The 21,493-nt window shown below is 28.8% G+C and overlaps 3 protein-coding genes across 3 annotated transcripts; 2 read left to right on the top strand and 1 right to left on the bottom strand.

Moving 5' to 3' along the window:
• Positions 1-8,819: 8,819 nt before the first annotated feature.
• LOC119663022 (eukaryotic translation initiation factor 3 subunit G-1) lies at positions 8,820-10,188 on the top strand. Its single transcript, XM_038072683.1, has 2 exons — positions 8,820-8,924; positions 8,986-10,188. Exon 2 carries the CDS (start codon positions 8,986-8,988, stop codon positions 9,796-9,798), a length of 813 nt encoding a protein of 270 aa, XP_037928611.1. The 5' UTR covers positions 8,820-8,924; the 3' UTR covers positions 9,799-10,188.
• Positions 10,189-16,750: 6,562 nt separating this feature from the next.
• On the top strand, positions 16,751-20,189 carry LOC119663020 (centromere/kinetochore protein zw10-like). Its single transcript, XM_038072681.1, has 5 exons — positions 16,751-17,525; positions 17,582-18,205; positions 19,243-19,576; positions 19,629-19,891; positions 19,957-20,189. The coding sequence occupies exons 1-5, from the start codon at positions 16,848-16,850 to the stop codon at positions 20,167-20,169; spliced, it is 2,112 nt and encodes a 703-aa protein (XP_037928609.1). The 5' UTR covers positions 16,751-16,847; the 3' UTR covers positions 20,170-20,189.
• Positions 20,190-20,246: 57 nt separating this feature from the next.
• LOC119663021 (histone-lysine N-methyltransferase SMYD3-like) lies at positions 20,247-21,477 on the bottom strand (the record flags this gene model as incomplete). The annotated part of the gene is made up of 4 exons (XM_038072682.1): positions 20,247-20,481; positions 20,553-20,715; positions 20,956-21,241; positions 21,301-21,477. Coding segments are annotated over 4 exons (834 nt in total), but the record flags the coding sequence as incomplete, so codon positions are not given.
• Positions 21,478-21,493: the final 16 nt, after the last annotated feature.

Raw genomic sequence — 21,493 nt, 5'->3', positions numbered from 1 at the left:
AAACTCCGCCCACTTCGTGAGAGTGCATTTGAAATTGTTTTTGAAAACTTATTTTTTATAACATTTCGGCACACGTATTAAATACATGTGACCTTACCACGATAACATCAAATTGCTCTCTTTTTGGGGTTGCAGTATAATAATTTGCTGCTATTTGTTAATCATATGTTAACTTTTTAGTAATATAAAAAACTTATGCTTCCTTATTTGGTTAATAATATTACATTACGTAAACAAAATATATATTGTAACAAGTAATATATGATAAATAAATTTATAAATTAATATATAATAATTTGAATCAATTAATTTAAATCAGTTTAATTTGTTTAATAATGTAATATATATTCAGTAAATTAATTTTTGTTGCTATTTTCATATGAATTTTATAGTATTTTAATTTATTACGTTCGGCAACAAACTTTTGTAGAAGCAAATTTTTTAATTAAATAAAAACAAACAGTTTTGAATATTTCTTATTTAGTGAGTTATATTTTCTTATATATTTTTTGAGCGTGTAAAACATTATTTCAAAAACAATTTTGATATAATAGCATTAAATACCGTTTTGATGTGAAATTAATAACAAAGATTGAAGCTACTACCAATTCACTTTTTTATACGGCAGCACTTAAGTGATCCATGATAAATTGTGTTTCTCTGCGAAGACTTAATTTTTAAATTTAGTGCCAAAAAATATGTTGATGAGGAAGGGTGTACGCGCATTCCCTTTAAATGTGTGGTACGTATTATTGCCTTGCATGCATTTCTAATTGATTAGTAACAATAAATCTGTTGATAAGGGAGGGTGTGCGCGCATCCGCTCTAAATGTATGTGGTGAATAATACTTATTATTAATTTACGTACATTACTATGTGATCAGTAGCGAAAAATCTATTGATAAGAGTGGGTGCATGCGCATGCATTGTCCGATTTATGAGTTTTTTCTTATGAAGATATATTTTTATATTATATTTAACAATTTTAATATTTTAATTTTATATTATGATTATAAAATATATTTATATATAAATACTAAAGTATTTAAAAATATTAGCTAAGTTTAATTAAAAGAAGTACAAGTTGTTTACATAATTTATTATTGTTATGAAATGAAATAGACTTGATTATTTACCAGAATTAATGCAAGATTTAAACGAGATATATGCTATACATTTTTAGTTCATCTGTTTGATGAATATTATAAATTTTTACATAATATAAAAATTAAAAACATATTTATTTTATTTGTGTTGATTATGTATAGAATATATGAATATTTTCTTCAGTATTTAAATGACCTTAAAAACATAAATTTATTTGGGATATGATTATTATCATGTAGCGCCTTATGTTTATGTTTTAAATATTTTTATCTCAATGTGAACATAAAATGCACACCTACTAATATTTTAAAATAAATAGTAAAATACTTTCGCTAAACTGTTATATTAGAAATATGTATAAAACTTAAATGAAAATTTATTTTCTTTCATTATTATTGTGTGGAAATTTAAAAAAAGAACCATAAGAAATTTTTTACATTCCTTGTATTTTCCTATTTCTACATTTAGTTTATTTAGCTATGTAGTTTATTCGACCAAAGTTCAAGATTTGGTATGCATTTTCCACACCACCCAAGAGGTATGCATAAAGGTGCGTTACCGAGTTTAGGTGCCGGTTCCCCAAGAGGCATATCCACCATTATTTATTCGTTATAATTTTTTACAGATTTTTACAAAAAAAAAAAAATTTACAGAATAATAATTACAATACTTTTAAAAATTAATTGCAAATTTAAATATACATAAACTTAAAGCAAAAAAATTATTAAAATAAAAATTTAATTTAAAAAATTAATTTATATGTAAAAGTCAACTGAATATCATGTGGAAAACTAAGCCTATAAATGCGTTACACGCAAGAGCTTTTGCCTATAGTCAGGTGTATTCAGAACCCTATTAAAAAATTTTAACAGGAAATATATGCGTACCCTTATAAAAAGAGTTAAAACACTGTCTGTTTTGCAGTTTTGACAGCAAACATATGGACGTATATTTTTTAATTTTTGGTATAAAAATTGTGCTATACCTATTTTTTGGTAACTGCTATTAAAGTGTTTGCAAAATTCTTTATCTAATTTTTGAATATAATCTACGAAATATTTAGGAGGTTGCACCAAATTACAGTTATCAAACTCTTTTTCAAGAGTAAAAAAGTTTTCATATGAAAGAACATTTGCTAAGGGTAGGTTAGCTTGGCAATTGTGTGATTTGTAAATTTTAAAGTATAACCACCCGCATACATAAATAAATGCATTTCTGCTAAGGAATATACGTTCATCCATATCAATATCAACATCAAAATCAAAACAATGAAGAAAACAGTGCATGGGTTCTCTAATCATATGAGACTCCTGCCAGAACGTGTCAATCACTAATGCATCACTGCATACAGTTTCTAAACTTTGATCAGGGGAAATTGGAGTAAATGAATTAATGGTAGGGCCTACGGTAGAAGGACAGTCAAATTCAATTAATTGCTCAGTATTGCCATTTACTATGCAATTCAAATAACTTAATCCCCATCTCTTCTGAAAAAGGCAAGTGAATAAATGTGGAGTGATGCCTGCACAATTGCCTCCACCACGTCGTATTTGTCCAAAAAAATGTTCTATCACATCTTGACAAAGCTTCCTGGTCATTAAAACCTGAAAATTCTTAGAGGCTAAATATTGCCATATATGCTGAAGGCTGTTAATATTGAGAAGCCACCCTTTAATAAAAGAGAAGTTCTTAACAATATTGTTACCTTCGTTGTCTTCAAATCTAATGGATTTGAGAAGAATTTCGGCTTTTTGCAGAAAATCCAATTGTTCAATTGATCCGCAAAAGCCTTTTTTAAGTCCTAAGCTACTGATGCTGCTTGAATTGAATACATCAAAAAGATTATTAAAAAACAAAACAAATTCAGCAGTGTTAACAGAACTCGTATTACTTGAATCAATTAAACCTGATTTACACAATGCTCTCATTCCTGATGCAACTGTGTTGCTAAATACTTGAGAAGCAAATCTGACACGCATTTTTTGAAAAGAATTGGGCCTAATATGTGCATTTGTCAAGTGAGGCGCACATCGAATAGTTGATTTTGAATCAATATTAAAAAAATGAACAATATCTCCCCAACTTACTTTACAATTATTAAATATAACATTATTACTGCTATTTTCTAAACAATTCCTGGTACTTTTTATCAAATGGGGTGCATCATAAAAAAAGAATATCTTTTCATCATTGACATTGAAAAAAGGGTGATGCACATCTACTTCTAATAACTTAGCTAATTTAATATTGTTTCTACCCTGATCACAAACGAAATGGCATGGGTAAAGATTAATGCCCTGAAGTTGTTGAATTACTTCAATAACATACTTTTTCAGAACTTCACCCTTGCAACTTCCATTTACAAAAAAGTATGCAAGAGGCTGAGACCATCTTACTCCTGCGATTCCTTGTACCATGAAAGTCAAGACAGTACTTGCAATTTTGCAAGTACGATCTTCACCACCAAAATCTTCAAGCCCAACTATTTTGTCATTATGTCTGTCATACTGAAGGTGACTTTTCAAAGACATTTCATCGCAGGATACAGAAACGAATCTTTGTTCGTATGAGAAGCCACGACTTCGTAACTCCAAAGCTTTAATACTACTATGCGTGCAGCCTGGAGACTTGGGCCAACTTGTGACGAACTCTCGTAAGGTTCGTTCTGATGGCCAATTAAAACTTAAGCGTAAATGTCTGTAAGTTAGGGGTGAAAGGAAATAAACTCCTAATGCTATTGTTTTCAACTTAGAATCATAGCGATACCCATGTGAATGACGATTACTGTTTCGAAAACAATTTCTTACACATACCTGCATATTTTGTGGAAGCTTGCTACAAAGCTCATCTATCAAATTCTCATCTAAATTGCTTGTAACACTTTCAATAGTATTACATTTTAAAAGCAACTCTTTGTTCTCTTCTTTAATTTTTTCTAAACTTTCATTTTTTTTCCTAATTTCTACTTCTTTACTTTTAATAATTTCATTTTTTTCTTCAACTACCTTCTCTAACTTTTTTAATTTTATTAAAATTTCTGAATATTTTTCGTTAAGTTTTCTTTTTCTGGGAGTTGCTTCAGAAAGACTATTGTCTGTTTGGACCTCTCTTCCACAAACAGAAATTTCACTCCTATCAAAGGTTTTACTAACTCCTATGCTAGAGAGGTGATTTTGCTTTTCATTTTCCACATTACTTTCGTTGTTAATTACATTTTTATTTAAATTACTAATATAACTTAAATCTAAATTAACGTCCGGGATTGCGCATTTAGAAATTCGTGCAGAACACATCATTTCGGCAGAAAAATGATTGTTACAGGCAAACATAAATTTAGTTTGCCCAACTACTCCTAAGCGCTTCATCCATTCTGTTCTAATTTGGTAAATAATTATCAGAATTAAATGAAATACAAAAATAAAAATTAATTAAAAAATTAAAAAAAAAAAATTAATTAATTATAAAGAAAAACAAGTATATTTGAGTAGTTACATAAAAAGGATCAACATTAAAAAATAAACATATTTAACGACAAATAATAACACAAAGTTAGTTTTGTCTTTGCAGACGTTTCAATAATTTTCACACAAATTGATATGCTAAAAAACAATTATTTACTTTTTACATACGATATACAATTAAATTTCAATAAATACATGCCATTGAAAATACAATACATTTAAACATCTATTTTGTAGATTACTTAACATTTATGATCAGTAAGATTCATATTCAATTTTTATTTGCTGGTATAGGATAAGAACTACAAGAAATATAAAAAACATTTTTATAACGATTTTTTGTTTTTTTATATAATAATTTTAAATATAATTTGATTGAAATTAATATTTTCAATAATATTAAAAAAAAAATCTGGAAACGTTGTTCGCAAAAAATCAGTGTTTTTATTATAAATTTTTATAATTTTATTGCTTTATCATTACGAACATGAATTACTACTTACAAATATTTTAATTAACACATCCATATTTGTTATTCCACATTTACTGTATTCCACATATACTGTAAAACAATTATGCAAAACACTTATGCCACAAATTTACGTAAAACTGAAATGCAAAGTTTACCTTCGTTCCTCATTGTTGTCCGGAAATTTATAAAGGGATTTAAACTCTTTACAACCTTTAATACATTTTTTCCCCATCTTTTTATATAAATACTGATCTTTATTGTCACAATTTATTATTTTTTATAAATACTGATCTTTATTGTCACAATTTATTATTTTTTATATAGTAATAACACAATATGCTACTACTTTCAATTTTAACTACTTTTTGTTAAATATTTGCGCGGTAAATTTTGTATGATTTGGCGCAATGAATTTGTATATTACTCTCAAAAAATCAAAACCAAAAAACAAAACCACACTCTTTCTTATACTCTTCGTGGTAAACTTTTCGAAATATTCTGTTCTCAAAAGTACTCGAAGCATCGGAAAAAGGTGAAAAGGTGAAAAATTTCAGTGATTTCAGCTGGTGTTAGTGCACTTTTCACTAACACTTTCAAGAGCTCTACGGCAAATTGTTGTTGTGCGAAAAAACAAATTTTAGTTCACAATGGAGTTGCCGTTCTTGTAAGGTATTCTTTGCATACGGCTTTAACAGATGACTGGAGTTTTGCAACATATTTCCAGTGAAAATTCACAATAGACTAATTATTGATTTTGGGTGCACTGAAACTTAAAACTTAAAATTTTAACGAGTAAAACCGAATTCTGAAGATTATAAGAGCATCGTTGTTATTTCACATGTTTTCTTTTGTAAGTTGCGAGTATTTTTTTACTACTCTGTAAGAAAAAATTACGGCTATAAAGCGGAAGTAATTGCAAAGACTGGTGTAATAATTACATTTATTTCTTCTATTATAGTTCATTTTAAAATGTTCATATTATTAAACTTAATACTAGTTCTTATTTCACAGTTTTTTTTCGTAAATAGAAATGATTTTTAAAATTAAATGTAAAGGACAACTTGATGACACATTTTATTATGCCTATTATGAATTGTCTATCGCTGACAGACAGTAGAAAAAGTTCTACTGCTGATAGACAAAATCAAATTTTGGTATTATGAATTGCAAACCGATAGAAGTTTTTCTATCAGCGGTAGACAAATTTGTCTACTGCATTTGAGCAGTAGAAGTTTGTCTATCGTATAAAATAAATGCTGTTAAAACGCTTTATACAGTCAATTTAACATATAAATTTAATATAACTTAAATATTACTAATTTAATAGTTAATAATAATTCATTTAGATTTAATATAATATAATATATATTTAATATATTTGATTGCAAGTGTAGTGTTATATGAATATTGAGAATAATGATTGTTGCATTTTTGTTTTGTTTTGTTATATATTTATATGTATTAAAATTCAAATATTTTCAACATACGCTAGCATTTTTCAAATTTCTTAGATATATTTTTCAACTAATAATGTATTTACATAAAATTAAGAAATAATAAAATTAATAAATTATTGTTGTAGGGAAAAATTGAGGAGCAATGAAAAGCAGATAGCAAAACTTGTTGGAAATATGGAAAAAAGAAAGGCATTTGCAACAAGACACATTCCAAACCAATGTGGGACAAAATTACAATTGAGCTTAATAGTCTACGCGCCTAGAAAATATTGAAAACATTTTAGTGAAGGGAGGCAAGAGTATTGTGATCAAATACTTACTGTAATATAAAAAAAAAATTAAAATTGGCTATGGAAAACACCGACAAAAGATATAAATATCGGTGTTTTAAGCATCAACTGTTTAAAAAAATATGAATATTACTAATTTAATTTAATGTAATATATATATAATGTAAATATAACTACATATTATAAAAATATTAAAATTAATATATATATAAACATATTTATTTTTAGAATATTAAAGTTTAAGTTTAATATATTACTTTAGTTTATTAATGTAATGTAATATTAAATAATAATATCGTATTAAGAAAATATATTTTTATTTATTTTAAAAAGAATTTGAATTCAATTTTAATGTTTCTTAGTGAACACAATACAAACAAAATAAGTTCAATTAAAGCTGGGCGCTCTAAAACCCTTACGTCATTCACAATAGTGCAAATGTTTGTCTATCAAGTTTCATAATACCAAATTTGCCTACCAATCGACTCGGTAGACAAATGTCTATTGTCTATCGGTAGACATTTCATAATAGCCACCAATGTCGCTGATATGATTTCTCAGATAAACAATAGTGCATATTATGGATTGTCGATCGCTGATAGACAGTAGAAAAATTTCTACTGCTGGTAGAAAAAATCAAATTTTGGTATTATGAATTGCAAACCGATAGAAGTTTTTCTATCAGCGGTAGACAAATTTCTATACTGCATTTGAGCAGTAGAAGTTTGTCGATCGTATAAAATAAATGCTGTTAAAACGCTTTATATAGTCAATTTAACATATAAATTTAATATAACTTAAATATTACTAATTTAATAGTTAGTAATAATTCATTTAGATTTAATATAATATAATATATATTTAATGTATTTGATTTCAAGTGTAGTGTTATATGTATATTGAGAATAATGATTGTTGCATTTTTGTTTTGTTTTATTGTTTATTTAAGTGTATTCATTCAAATATTTTCAACACACAAACAACCATTTTTCAAATTTCTTAGACTTATTTTTCAACGAATAATGTATTTATATAAAATTAAGAAATAATAAAATTAATAAATTTTGTTATTGAGCAAAATTAATAAAAATAAAAATAAATAAATAAAAAGCAAATAGTAAAACTTGTTGTATATATGGAGAAATATCCAGACATTGCGAAAGGCATTAGCAACAAGTCTCATTCCAGACCACCGTGGGAGAAAATTGCGATAGAGCTTAATACCTTAATAGTTTAAGCGCCTAGAAAATATTGAAAACATTTTAGTGAAGGGAGGCATGAGTATTGTGACCAAAAACTTACTGTAATACAAGTAAAATTAAAATTAGCTATCAAAAATACCGACAAAAGATATAAATATCGGCCCCTTAAGCTTCAACTGCTTAAAACAATATGGATTTTACTAATTTAATTTAATTTAATATACATATAATATAAATATAACTACAAATTATAAAAATATTAAAATTAATATATATATAAACATATTTGTTTTTAGAATATTAATGCTTAATTTTAATATATTACTTTAGTTTATTAATGTAATGTAATACTAAATAATAATTTCAAATAAATAAAATATATTTTTATTTATTTTAAAAATAATTTGAATTCAATTTTAATATTTCTTAGCGAACACAAAATAACCAAAATAACAAAATAAGTTCGATTAAAGCTGCACGCTCTAAAATCCTGATATCATTCACAATAGTGCCCATGTTTGTCTATCAAGTTTCATAATACCAAATTTGCTTACCAACCGACTCAGTTGATAAAAGTCTGTCGTCTATCGGTAGAAGTTTTATAATAGCCACTAAAAGAAAAAAAATCATATCAACTTCAACAAATAATATTCGTGAACTTATATTATTTGATTACAGTTTGACATATATTCTATATTTCGAGGTATGCAATTATATTAATTTTATTAAGTATAATATATATAAACCTTAATGTAGTTATTACCTAATATATTGAAAATCATTTGATTGTCATTGGTATCGTTTACAGAGGGGTTAAATATTCTGACTTAATTTCCAAACACTTTTCAGCTTAATTTGTTTTTGACATCTACGAAATTCTTTCTTTAGCGATTGTATTTCTCGTGGCGTGTGTAGATTTTGGTGATAATTGAATTGTAATGTCACAACGAATTAAAAATTAAACATTTAACATAATTAACACTTAAAATTTTTTAGATGCCTGCTGTAGAAACGATTAAATCATCTTGGGCCGATGAAGTGGAACTTGATTATGGTGGCTTGCCACCAACTACCGAAACAATAGAAAATGGTTGTAAATACGTCACCGAATACAAGAACAACAAAGATGATAAAAAGGTAAAAGTTGTGCGAACATATAAAATAACTAAGCAAGTGGTGCCCAGAACTGTAGCAAAAAGACGCACTTGGGCTAAATTTGGTGAATCCAAAAATGATAAGCCAGGTCCAAATTCACAAACAACAATTATGGCTGAAGAAATTTTTATGCAATTTCTTAATTCTAAAGAGGAAGAAAAAGCTAACGACCCATTACTGGATCCAACTAAAAATATTGCCAAGTGTCGTATTTGTAATGGTGACCATTGGTCTGTAAATTGTCCGTACAAAGGCACAGCAATGGATACTAATTTAATGGAAAAGAAAGCTGCTGCAGCTGCTGCTTCAGTTGTAGAAGCACCTAAGTCTGGTAAATATGTTCCGCCATTCCTTAAAGATAGTCAGAAGGGCGGTATAGGAATGCGTGGACGAGACGATACTGCTGCTGTGCGCATATCAAATCTTTCAGAATCTATGACTGAAGCTGATCTCGAGGAACTTGTTAAAAAAATTGGACCACATAACAAAATGTATTTAGCACGCGATAAAAATACTGGCCTATGTAAAGGCTTTGCTTACGTACATTTTAAGCAACGTAAGGATGCGGCTGCTGCTATCGAAATTTTAAACGGGCATGGATATGATCATTTAATTCTTAGTGTTGAGTGGTCAAAACCACAGAACAACAATTAACTGCTAAAGTTCTTTTTATAATATTTTATGACAAAAGAAATTTCTATTAGAACAGACTTTTGTAGTATGTTGTAGTGGTTTTTCCTCTAAATATATTTTATATGAAACTCAAAAAGTTTAAATCAAAATATCTTCGAAACAAAATTGTGTCTAAGTCACATAAAATATTACTCACTTTCAACAATCTGACTTTATTATTTTACCATTATTTTAGTCACCAGATGACAAATGTTTATCTTATGTCTAATTGCAATAAATATTCAAGTTTCAAAATGTTCTGTATTTTTTTCCTCGACGCTGAAGGTGTAATTACTAAAATAATTTTGTGTATTTAAACTTATAAACACTAAATGATAATAAAAACTATTTATTATAATTTCAATAAAATATCGTTATTAGAGTAATCTTCTAGATTTTAAAGAAACATTTTGCTTGAATAACCCGCACCGTATCTGAAGATACACGCAGTTTGTGTAGATATTGAACTGCGCAGAATTTTATTTCCAGGCAAAGGTAAATAAGAATATTTATATGGCATTTAGAAAAACTTCTGTTTTGGTAATCTTAAAAGTCGGTATTAGATTTTAAATGGGTAGGGAACTTGTCACTACGTCACTGTGTCGTTTCGAGATTATTGTGACAATGAAAATCGGTATTAAAATAGATTATTATTCGTTAACACCAACACATTTGGGTAAATATATATTTCGTTATTCTTAGATCAATTCACATTTTTGAAGGCTTGAAGTATCTAATGATATTTATTAATAGTTTTTATTATTCTACTTGGTTAATATATTAAGCAAAATAAACAAACAATTATTATTCTTGGGGGATCACCAAGTTAATTATTTCCGGTGGAAACCGTGTGCATAAATATGGTATATGAGGTTTATTTGATGACACAATGGACAAATATGGGTATCTGAATATTATAAAGACAAATTTAAAAGTAAATTACAGAATGTTGGGGTTTCAGGCAACCTTTTGGTTTCAGCAAGACAACGACTGTAAGCATACAGCAACGATCGTACAGATTTGACTGCTGAACTATGCTCCCAGGCAACTTCAAAAACTACCAGAATCACTAGACCTTAGTCTATGAGTTTATTTGAAAAATATGATTCGCCAGCACACGATTTCCAGCAAGGATATGTTAAGAAAAATGGCTAAAAATAAACGTACAGGATAGTGCGAAGCTAGTTGAGTCCATGCAAAGACGAACTTTATTGTTTTTTCTTTGGTTACAATAAATCAGAAAACAAAAACCGCAGACTTTTTCCGCTATTTGTACATATGCCAATATTAACAGTAATGCAAGAGAGGAAACTACAGAACTAGCAAATAAATATATTTCAAATAGAAAGTCCCATTTGCGCCATAAATTTCAAAACCAAAAGCATACTTAAATAAAAAGTAAATATACATAAGAAATATTTTAGTTCGAAATAAACATAAAAAAGTTGGGTAAAGTGAAACGTTTAAAATATTTGATAAAAGGACATAAATAAAAGGCTAAAGTATCAAGGGCAAATCACGATATTTTAATGACAAATCAATGAAATAAATTCATTCACTTATATAATAAAATTCTATATTAAATTTGAAAAATATTTTTTATATTTTTTCTATAATTTTATTGATTATTAGTAATAATTAGTAATAATTTGTCTTATTAGGTATATTATTATTTGTTCAAAATAAATATTTAAATAATATGATTTTGAGGCGTAGTTTAAAGAGCATGCTAAACAAATAGGTTTTGCAATAATTTGTATTAGCGAAGTCATACATTATATCTGGAAGGATGACCTGGTGGTACTTTAATAAGTTTTAAATATTTTGACAAATATATGTTAAAATTATAGTGGTCTAATTTTTTTCAATCGCCGATTTAACTTACAATGTAGTCGTTCAATGCGTATTCGCGTTTTAATCAATGACTCAGTAAAATATTTTCACCACATGTACGAATTTATGATAATGGTATAATAACATATCTTGGTAATAATTTACCAGACTTCAAACGAGAACATATCTAAGACTGAATCGTCGGATGATCCACGCTTTCTCACAACACGTACAGTCACGGACAAAAGCTTGAATACACCCTGAAAATTCAGAGTTTAAACAAAAATAAACATTTAAATAAAATTATAAGTATGCAACTTCATTTCATTTCATAAATTATTACTCATTTCATATAAACAAAAAATATTTACGTAACGGTTAATTTAACAAAAACGAAATAATGATGAAATTGACAAAATTTTCAACAAAATATAATACTTAAATATTTTGTCGAACCGTATTGAGTTTCTATGACTGCTTTACTACCGAATGTTGAACGCGTGTTTGTACTCCTTATTACTCAACTACCTTTTTGTAACAGATTCTTATACACTTCCTTCAGGATAAAGTTAACATCTCGACGAGAAAGTGTTTTTGGTCGTCTGCTTTTAGACATATTTTTCACTGAATCATTTTGTTTGTGTTTTCTAATGATATTTTGGACACTTCAAAATAGAACATTAAATTATTTTCCTATTTCTCGATGGGATGTACCTTCTTGATAGCGCTTAATTACCAAAATTTTAAAGCTTGGCACTTTTCCTATGCCCATAATGACTCAGATTACAATAATGACTTGAACTGACAATAATAAAAACGCAACTAATAATAAATTTATACTTCTAATCATCAAAATTAAACAAAAAGAAAAATAAAACGTAATTTTTTTTTCCGTATTTGTGAAATTTACCGTTATGTTTGCAATAAAATAAATATTTTTTGTTTTTATTTTTAATAAAACCGCAGCAATAAATAATGAAGCTGATGTAATCTTAGCACAATTTGCGTTAAGAAAATTCCAAGGAGAAGTAAAGTAGCAATATGAACACATCATAAAAAAACAGAGAAGTTCAAAAATTAAATGTTGCCAAAAATTGTTAAATGTACTGCAATCTTCATTTACATCCAAATAAGCTGCAGGACAACCTCTATATAAATCCCGAGAAAGTCAGAATAATTAACTTTGTAAATATTGCAATAAACCAAGATATTTCGTAATGAAATTTTCCACATTTAAAAAATTAACGCTAAATGAAAACAAGAAAATCTTGATAAAATTAAACATACATTGTGACCGAAAAGCTTCCGGAAATTTTAAATAAAACGCAAAATTCTTAATCTTCATCAATATTTATTTTATCTCCTTCAAAATATGCTCCATTAGAAGCGATACACAAATGCCAACGTTTCTTCCAATTATCAAAACATTTTTTATAGGCGCTTTCCGGTATGGCTTTGAGTTCCCTCTGCGAATTCTGTTTTACGTCTTCTATGGATTCAAAACGCGTTCCTCTGAGTGGTAATTTGAGGTTGGGAAACAGGAAAAAGTCACACGGTGCAAGATCAGGTGAATACGGTGGCTGTTCGATGGTATTTATTGAATGTTTGGCCTTAAAATCGTTGATAATGTTGAACAAATTGAGGTGAATCGGAACAAGCCGGGCGTTGACACGTCGCATACACAAATTGTCCACCAAAATCAAACGAGCCATCTCACGACCGATGCCTAGCTCTCGTGCTATCTCTCTAACACTCACATGAGGATTTTTGAACACGATTTCCTTTGCCTTTTCAATGTTTTCGTCGGTGGTAGAGGTCGAAGGTCGTCCAGAACGCGGCATGTCTTCGACGGTCGTACGACAGTCCTGAAAGGCTTTGTACCACTCATAAACTTGAGTTTTCGATAAAACTGATTCCCCATAAGCCTTTTGTAGCATTCGCAACGATTCTGCACACGAAATTTCGTTCGAAAAACAAAATTTGATGCAAACTCTTTGTTCAATATTTTTTTCCATTGTTTTTTTCGCAACGCACTACTGAGGTGACTTGGTTTCAACAGCTGCCGTAAACGAACTGTCTGACAGATCGCGCTCATTTTTGGCATAGTAATTAAGGACAGTGCTGCCAAACTACATAAACTTAAAATATCGAAAAATATACAGCGCGCGAATTTTAAATGAGAACCTCCGAAAACTTTTCGGTCACAATGTATGTCACAAATGTATGAATCATGACTCCACAAAATAGTGTTATGTGAAGAGGGTAAAGGAAATCATCATACGCTGTTACATCAACAAAAAGAAAATAAAAAATCGAAAAATTATCAACAAATATGAACACTAACATAAATAGAGATACTCTTCTTGTTACGGCTATGGTAAGTGCGAAAACAGTAGGAGCAGAGAGAATATTATTGAGAGCTCTAGTAGATAGCGGATCCCAAACAACATTAGTATCAGAATAAACAGTGTAAATTCTTAGATTACCGAAGATCAAGTAAACAACAAATATCACTGAATTTTCATCTGAACATGTAGAGTTATCAAAATATAAAGTAAATATAGAAATCTCACCGCGGTTCCAAAGCAACAGGAAAATTGAAATGGAAGCCATTGTAATGCCAAAGTTACATAAATCTCTTCCAAGTAAATCATTTGAAATATCATCAAGTATAAACAAGTATATTTTAGCAAATTCTTGTTTCAACTTTGCAGAATCGAGATTATAATTGGAGCATATTTAATACCTAAAATTCAATCAAAATATCATCAATGAAATTAAACAAGTATATTTTAGCAGATCCTTATTTCATCATTGCAGAATCGACATTATTATTGGAGCATATTTTATACCTAAAATTTTACAAACGAAAATTCAAAAAATCAATGGAATGATTCTACAAGACACTTCTTTGGGATAGATAGTCTCAGGTAATATCGATATAACAACATCAAGTACTATAATCGATATAACAGATGTAGAGCAATTTGGGGAAAGCAAAATATAATAAAAATAGAAGCAAAATTGTATGACAAGCGAACTGGAAGAATATCGACTTCACACAGATAATCTGTCAAGGGAAGTACAATTACTCTCTGATAAAATGTTTGTTATAGGTAAACACATTGAAACTTATGAAGAGAAATCATATTTATATGATAGTTTAAAATTGCAACATGGGAAAGATTTAAATGGACTTGATTTGGCCAATTCAAAAATAAAGGATTTGAGAAAGTCAAATCGCAGATTAGCTAGAAGGAGTTAAGAATAATAATTCGCGTTCATCAAGCATTACTGAGATGGAAAAAGAAGTTAAGTTTTTGCTTAGCGAAAATAAACATTCGATTGGTGATAAACTATTGAACAATTGAAGAACAGATAAATGATTTGAAAACGCGACTTGAAATGGAAGAAGGAAGTAAGGCTTGTACAGCTTTCTCCAGTCTATTTATACGTTGATCATCAGGAAGTCTGCTTGAATGTACTGCTGCAATATCATTAACATTACAAGTGGCTATTACACTTTGTACTGAATTAATTTCGATTAACCGATCTGCTTGACTTGTTGCTGTAGTGACTGGTCTCTACTTTGCCCGATAGAACGAATCGAACATTGGCTGGTAGTCGTTTTAACCAGAGTGAACATAAGACATCTTTTGTCACTTTGTTGTCTCCTAAGTTTTGCATTTTGCGTAGTAACAATGCAACGGTTTGCTGTCTCCTAGTTTAATGTCGTCAAGTAAAGTTTGTAATTTTTCATGCGTGATAAGACATTCTTTAAGTGTTTTATATTTGTCAGTTGCAGAAGATTTTTTGACTATGCCTGAGACATGTTGCAATAATTCTGGATCAATGTAGGAAGTTGCTGTCCAATATTTGCTGTTATCTCCAGTAATCTTCTTGCGATGGAATGCTGCATCAACTTGAATAAACCAAAAGGCTGGATCTTGCTTCCAAAATGGTGGTAACTTGAACTCTATCGACGCTATTTCGTTTTCACCATAATACTATTGCGTAGCATGACTTGTTGAAAGTCGTTGCTCGTTATTCATGTTAAAAGTATTGTTTGCAGTGCTATGTGCTTTGTCTGGAGTCACTAATTATGGTGGAACTTGTGACTGCGATGTATCTTGTTGTATTGTAAATGCATGTTACTGTTGAAACGTATTTAATTGCTGTTGCATTTGGTTGTTCTTTAATATTTATTGAGTAAATGACATTCAAAGCCACATTAACCAGCGCAACGCCATCTGGCGTGATGTAAAAACCAAAGTACAAACCGCAACTAACTTAATGGTCCAGCGTCTATTAGTATTTAGCACATCAGAAGAGAAAAAAGAGAAAAAAACAATAAATGCTCGTAAAATAATAAACATTTACAACATTTATTTGAAAATGTTTTAATTAATAATAAAGTGGTAATACAGAAGTACCTCATAATAAATTAAGTTTTAGTTAAATAATTTAAATAAGTTTAAATAATTAAATGAAGTTTATGTGCAGATATACAATACATATAAGAATCAAAAATTTGTTTTCAAGATTTTATCATTTTATCACTATCAATAACTGAGTTCCGTCTGAACACAACAGAACTGTTCCACGAGCTACTCATAGTAAAACTCAAGTAAAACACAAGTAAAGTTCAAATCGAGAGCCTAACACAAATAAAGTGCCAAATCATGCTCTTTACATAGATTTTCATGGAATAGCTTTGTGAAAAATCTGATGAGAACATAAGTGCCGCGCAAATAAACAGTACAATAATTTACATTTAAACCAAAACAGCTGATTCCCACATCAACATAAATTTTACTTGAAATAAGATGTACGAGTAAAGTCTATGTAGTATTTTCAAATTTTGACAGGGATGTTACGGTTTCTCAGATGCTCTCATGTACTCGAAAATTTGCTGGTGGAACGCACTTGTGTGTTATTATTATTTTGATATTATATATTATTTAATTTTAAATAATTTGAGTATAGTTCAGCAGTACTCCTGAGACTATTAAATTATATGTTTGTTACTGTCAGTCTTAACTATTGCCATATTCTTTGATTAAAACAATATGTACAGTACATATAAAAATTCTAAAATACATCTAAAATTCTTAAAATTAAATAAAATTGAGTTCGTTTACTGCTACGACAAGAGAATTTCCATTAAATTTGTTTAACATTGATGTGCGAAAATATATATGTATCAAGAGAAAAATAAAATGAATGATATGAAAAGCGAACTTGTAAGCTGCGATAACGTTGAGGCTACCAAAGCCAAAATAGCGAATGTTTTGTCACAAATAAAGCGTTACCAGGAAAAGACGCGCAAGTTTATTGAAGATAATTATGTAGAATTTATGCCAAATAACTCATCCTCCGATATGTATTTAGATGATGGAAAAGTGCTAATTGAAGAATCTGATCAAATACTTCAAGATGTAAGCAAAAATGCTGTCACAGCACTGGAAGACACAAACGCTGAGTTGCAGAGTTGTGCAAATGATCTAAATGAAATTTCTTTAGGTCTTCGATTAAGTTATAGAATTTTAAAAATAGATGACCTATTTCAATGTGTTGAAGAATCAAATGCAACGAAGGACTATTTGATTGTATTGGACTTACTTCAGAAGATTAAGGATCTTACTTATAGTGAAAGTAACGACGACTGTGACCGGTTATTTCAAAAATGTGCCTGTTATGATACTATCAAAGTAAAATATCATATACAAGCTCACATGCTAAAGCAAAATTTGCAACAACAATTTCAACAGTTTCTTCAGTTAAATGAAAAACTATTTCCCCAAGCTAAACGCGTAACAATTAAGATATCAAAAGATGTAAATCAAATGCAAGATATAGTCATGGCACTCTTCCAGGTAAAATTATGAATATTTAAAAAAAAAATGAATTGATTGAATTATTTTATATATAGGCACAGTATAATCCTACTAAAATATGTGATTTTCTGTTGGAAAATTGTTTCGAGCCGTTAATAACCAAACCAGTTTCTATAGAATATTGTGATGATAGCAACGAATATTCGCAACTTACACTGTCTTATTCTTTGAAAAATCTCGGCACTAGCCTCCGCCCTTCCTATAAACAAGTTTTCGAACACTTTAAGCTAGTATTGCAATGCTTAGGTATTATTAACGTTTCGATTTCGTCAGATCAACATGTTTTTTCTATTATTGGAGACCATATTAAGGAACGAATGCTTAAACGCTTAGTCGAAGACTGCCTAATGCATGAAATTCCGGATACAATGGATGAGTTACGCGATTCAACTATAGTAGAGGACGTTCATCAATTCGAACAGTTATTGGCAGACTTTTTTTTAATAAATATCGAAAATGATCGTATTCTTAGCAATTTCACCGAAAATTTCGAAACATATTTTAGAAATCGATTTTCTAACAAATTGCTTAGTAGTGCACGTGATATAATGCAGAAAGATATGCATGACATGACATTGATTGCGGAAGAAAATAGCGCGGAATGTGTTGCTAATAATCCATTCTTGTTTCCGTGTTGCATGGTTTCCAAAAGTACATTGGTAATTATTAAGATTATTTTTTAATTTTTTTTTTTATAAGTTTATTAAAATAAAAATAAGGATGTAGTCTTCTTCATTAATTATTTCCAATTACATTGCAATTCAAGTAAATTTAAATCTCAATAATACTTTTTTTGGATCATAGATTATTACTTCATAGATTAAAATAATAGACTAAATCCTGATCCATGATGTATAAAATTTTATTCATTGGGATGTGAGAAAAATATTGTGATATATATATATAACATACAATTTTTTTTAAATATCCATAAAAGATCAATTAATATTATTATTGAATGACTATATAATGTCAACATTATTAATATTTTTATTTCTAATAATAATTCCTTCATGAAACGGAGAAATATAGTGAAAACAAGTTATATATATCACCGCTATTCTAAATACTCCCAGGGAATAAGTCTCTCTCTTCCCTCGAATAGAACTCCCTTATTCTGAATTGCTTGGGATGGGAGACAGCTGTTTTGGGAACATGTGAATAAAATAAATTAATAAAAATTTCAATGTATTATAAAACTTTTATTATAATAATTTTATTAAAATAATAATTTTAATGAAATATATTAATATAAAAATTTAAATATATTAAATTTTTACTTAATATATTTTATTAAAACATATTCGAAAAATTAATCAACCAGTCTGGATAAAAAAAAAATTTGAAATTTAATTTATTATAATAATTTTATTATGAAAATAATTTTATTATGATAATAATTTTATTAACATATATTCAAAAATCTGATCATAATAAGTTACTTACATATTAAATTAAATTCTATTTAACTTATCTCCCACACAATTTGGTTAGGAAAGATTTTATACAAAATAAGGAAAAAACTCCCATTCCCATATAATTCAGAATAGGGATAATATATATTAAAAACTTCAAAAAAAAAAATACTCCCGATAGATTTTATTATATATGTATATTAGTGTTTTCGCTTAAATAAATGTAATACAATTAAAAGTGAATTAATGTAATAAAAGATAAACAATTAATTGCTTCTTAGGAGTTGATTAAACTCATGGAACGTATACTACGGCAACCTAAACTTCCAGAAACCGATGTAAATTATTTTTTAAACATTATATGTATCATTCTAAATACTTACGTGAATTTAGTACCAGAAGTTCATGAAAAACTGCTTGAAAGCATACCTCAACAATCAGTTTTATTTTACAATAATTGCATGTTCTTAAGTCATTGGGTTGCCAAAAATTCCGAGAAAAACTTACCTTACTTTCCGGCCATAATTGACACTTTGCAGTCTACTGGAAAAAAATATTTTAACATGCAAATAACTTACCAGCGCAAAATAGTGATGGATATATTAAAAGAATTTGGTTAGTACTAAATATACATAAAAATGTCAGTAAATATATTTATTTTTTTTAGATCTTTCAAATATGCACAATCTCGGTGTTTTACCGCTCAAGTTCATACGTCAATGCATGCGGCAATTAGAACTACTAAAGAATGTGTGGCAAAATGTTTTACCCGACAGTATATACAACAAAACTTTTTACGATTTACTTGATGGTGTTTCTAGTGAGATTATTAGACGAATATTAGCTATGGAAGATATATCAGCGACTGTGGCAAACGAACTTAGCGAGTTACTTGGAGTAGTATTGGATAGAGGACCAACACTATTTAAGGTGAGTTGGTTTAATATCCAAAGCCTTTATTAAAAATACATATCTTTTTTAAAAAATAAAATTAGGATAAACATGAAGTTATACGTATCAAATCGTGGATGAAACTTGAACAACTGAAAGTGATTTTAAATGCTTCCCTACAGGAAATAACAGAGCAATGGTGTGAAGGTGTTGGAATTTTAACAGCTCATTTTAAAGCAGATGAAATTCGCCATCTAATTAGAGCATTATTCCAAAATACAGATCGGCGTGCAAATGTGTTAACAAAAATAGTTTAAAAATATTTTTTTTTATTGATTGTTACTAAATACATTGCATACATGTGTGCATTTTTTGGAATAAAATGAAGTTTATACAATTTAATAATTTTAAAACGATTACGCTATGAAAAGTTAATAGTGGCTTGCATCAACAATGGAAGCAAAATTTCTTTCACTAAACTGTGTCCTTGGCCATGTGTTATTTCTAAAATTTTTATCGATGATCTTAAATTGCTTGAAGCTTCCTTTAAGCAGTTTTTATAAAGCTCTATTTTACCAAGTTTCATGTGAAGCAATCCTAACATTGGGTGCCAATCTCCATAATATTTCCTAAAAGAACAAAAAAATTTTCATATACATATGTCAATCATTTGTTTTGAATTATGTTATACAAAATTTACCTATACCCTGGTATAAGTAGTCGCCCAATTTCTAGTGCATCTACCCATTTACCAACTTCAATGTATGCATCAAAAGCAGCATCTAATGTCTTAACGCGCCACAAATTTAATGGGTGCAAATAATCTTTTTGCTTATTTAAACATATTTGTAAGACATCAAGATCTTTAAATCAACATAAGTTTTATATGAAATTAATGAACGAATTATTTAATGTTTATAAAATTTTTTGAAATAAAATGTGATATTAGAGTACTAGTGATTTAACCCATAATAATAGGCTATACATTTGTTTGTGGCTTTTGGCAAGCTATAGTGTGTTATTTTTTGTGGATTAGTGCACTACTGCTCTTAACATATAGCCTAATATAATATAGTTCTATTATTTACACCTAAATTACCCACATGCAACTTCTTTCATTTTATCTAAGTGTGTCTTCGTTAGTGCCATAGCTTCGTTAAATGCAGCACGATATTCAGAATTTATATTGGTTTTACATAACGAACATTTATCTGCACTGATGTCGAGAAACATATTACAGTTTGTGTTGGGACATAATGCGGCGTTCATTTCGCGTAGTTCATTGGAGTCCAGACATTTTGAGCAGAAACAATAAAAATAGTAATTGGATTTTAAGTCATGTCGTCGCTGTTCTGTAGTATTTAATAGTTCAATGTAGCTTATAAAAATCTATGAATATATTTTGTAAATTAAAAAAAAAACAAGTCAATATTTATAAAATAGCATACCTTTGACCAATCTAAACAGTCAATAGTTTCAGTCGCATGTATAAGAAGAGTTGTTCCTTCAAAAGTGGCAACTGCATTTGGCCTACAGCTGTGGTCGGTGACAGAAACACCTAAATATATGGCAGTGGCAATTGAGTTCATTTCGGCATCAAGAATGTTAAATCCATTTGTGACCAACTGTTATAATATTTAA

This window comes from Teleopsis dalmanni, unplaced genomic scaffold (genome assembly GCF_002237135.1).
Source record: "Teleopsis dalmanni isolate 2A unplaced genomic scaffold, ASM223713v2 unscaffolded_contig_0082, whole genome shotgun sequence".
In the NCBI taxonomy this organism is placed as follows: domain Eukaryota; kingdom Metazoa; phylum Arthropoda; class Insecta; order Diptera; family Diopsidae; genus Teleopsis; species Teleopsis dalmanni.
This window is presented reverse-complemented; position numbering and strand designations above follow the sequence as displayed.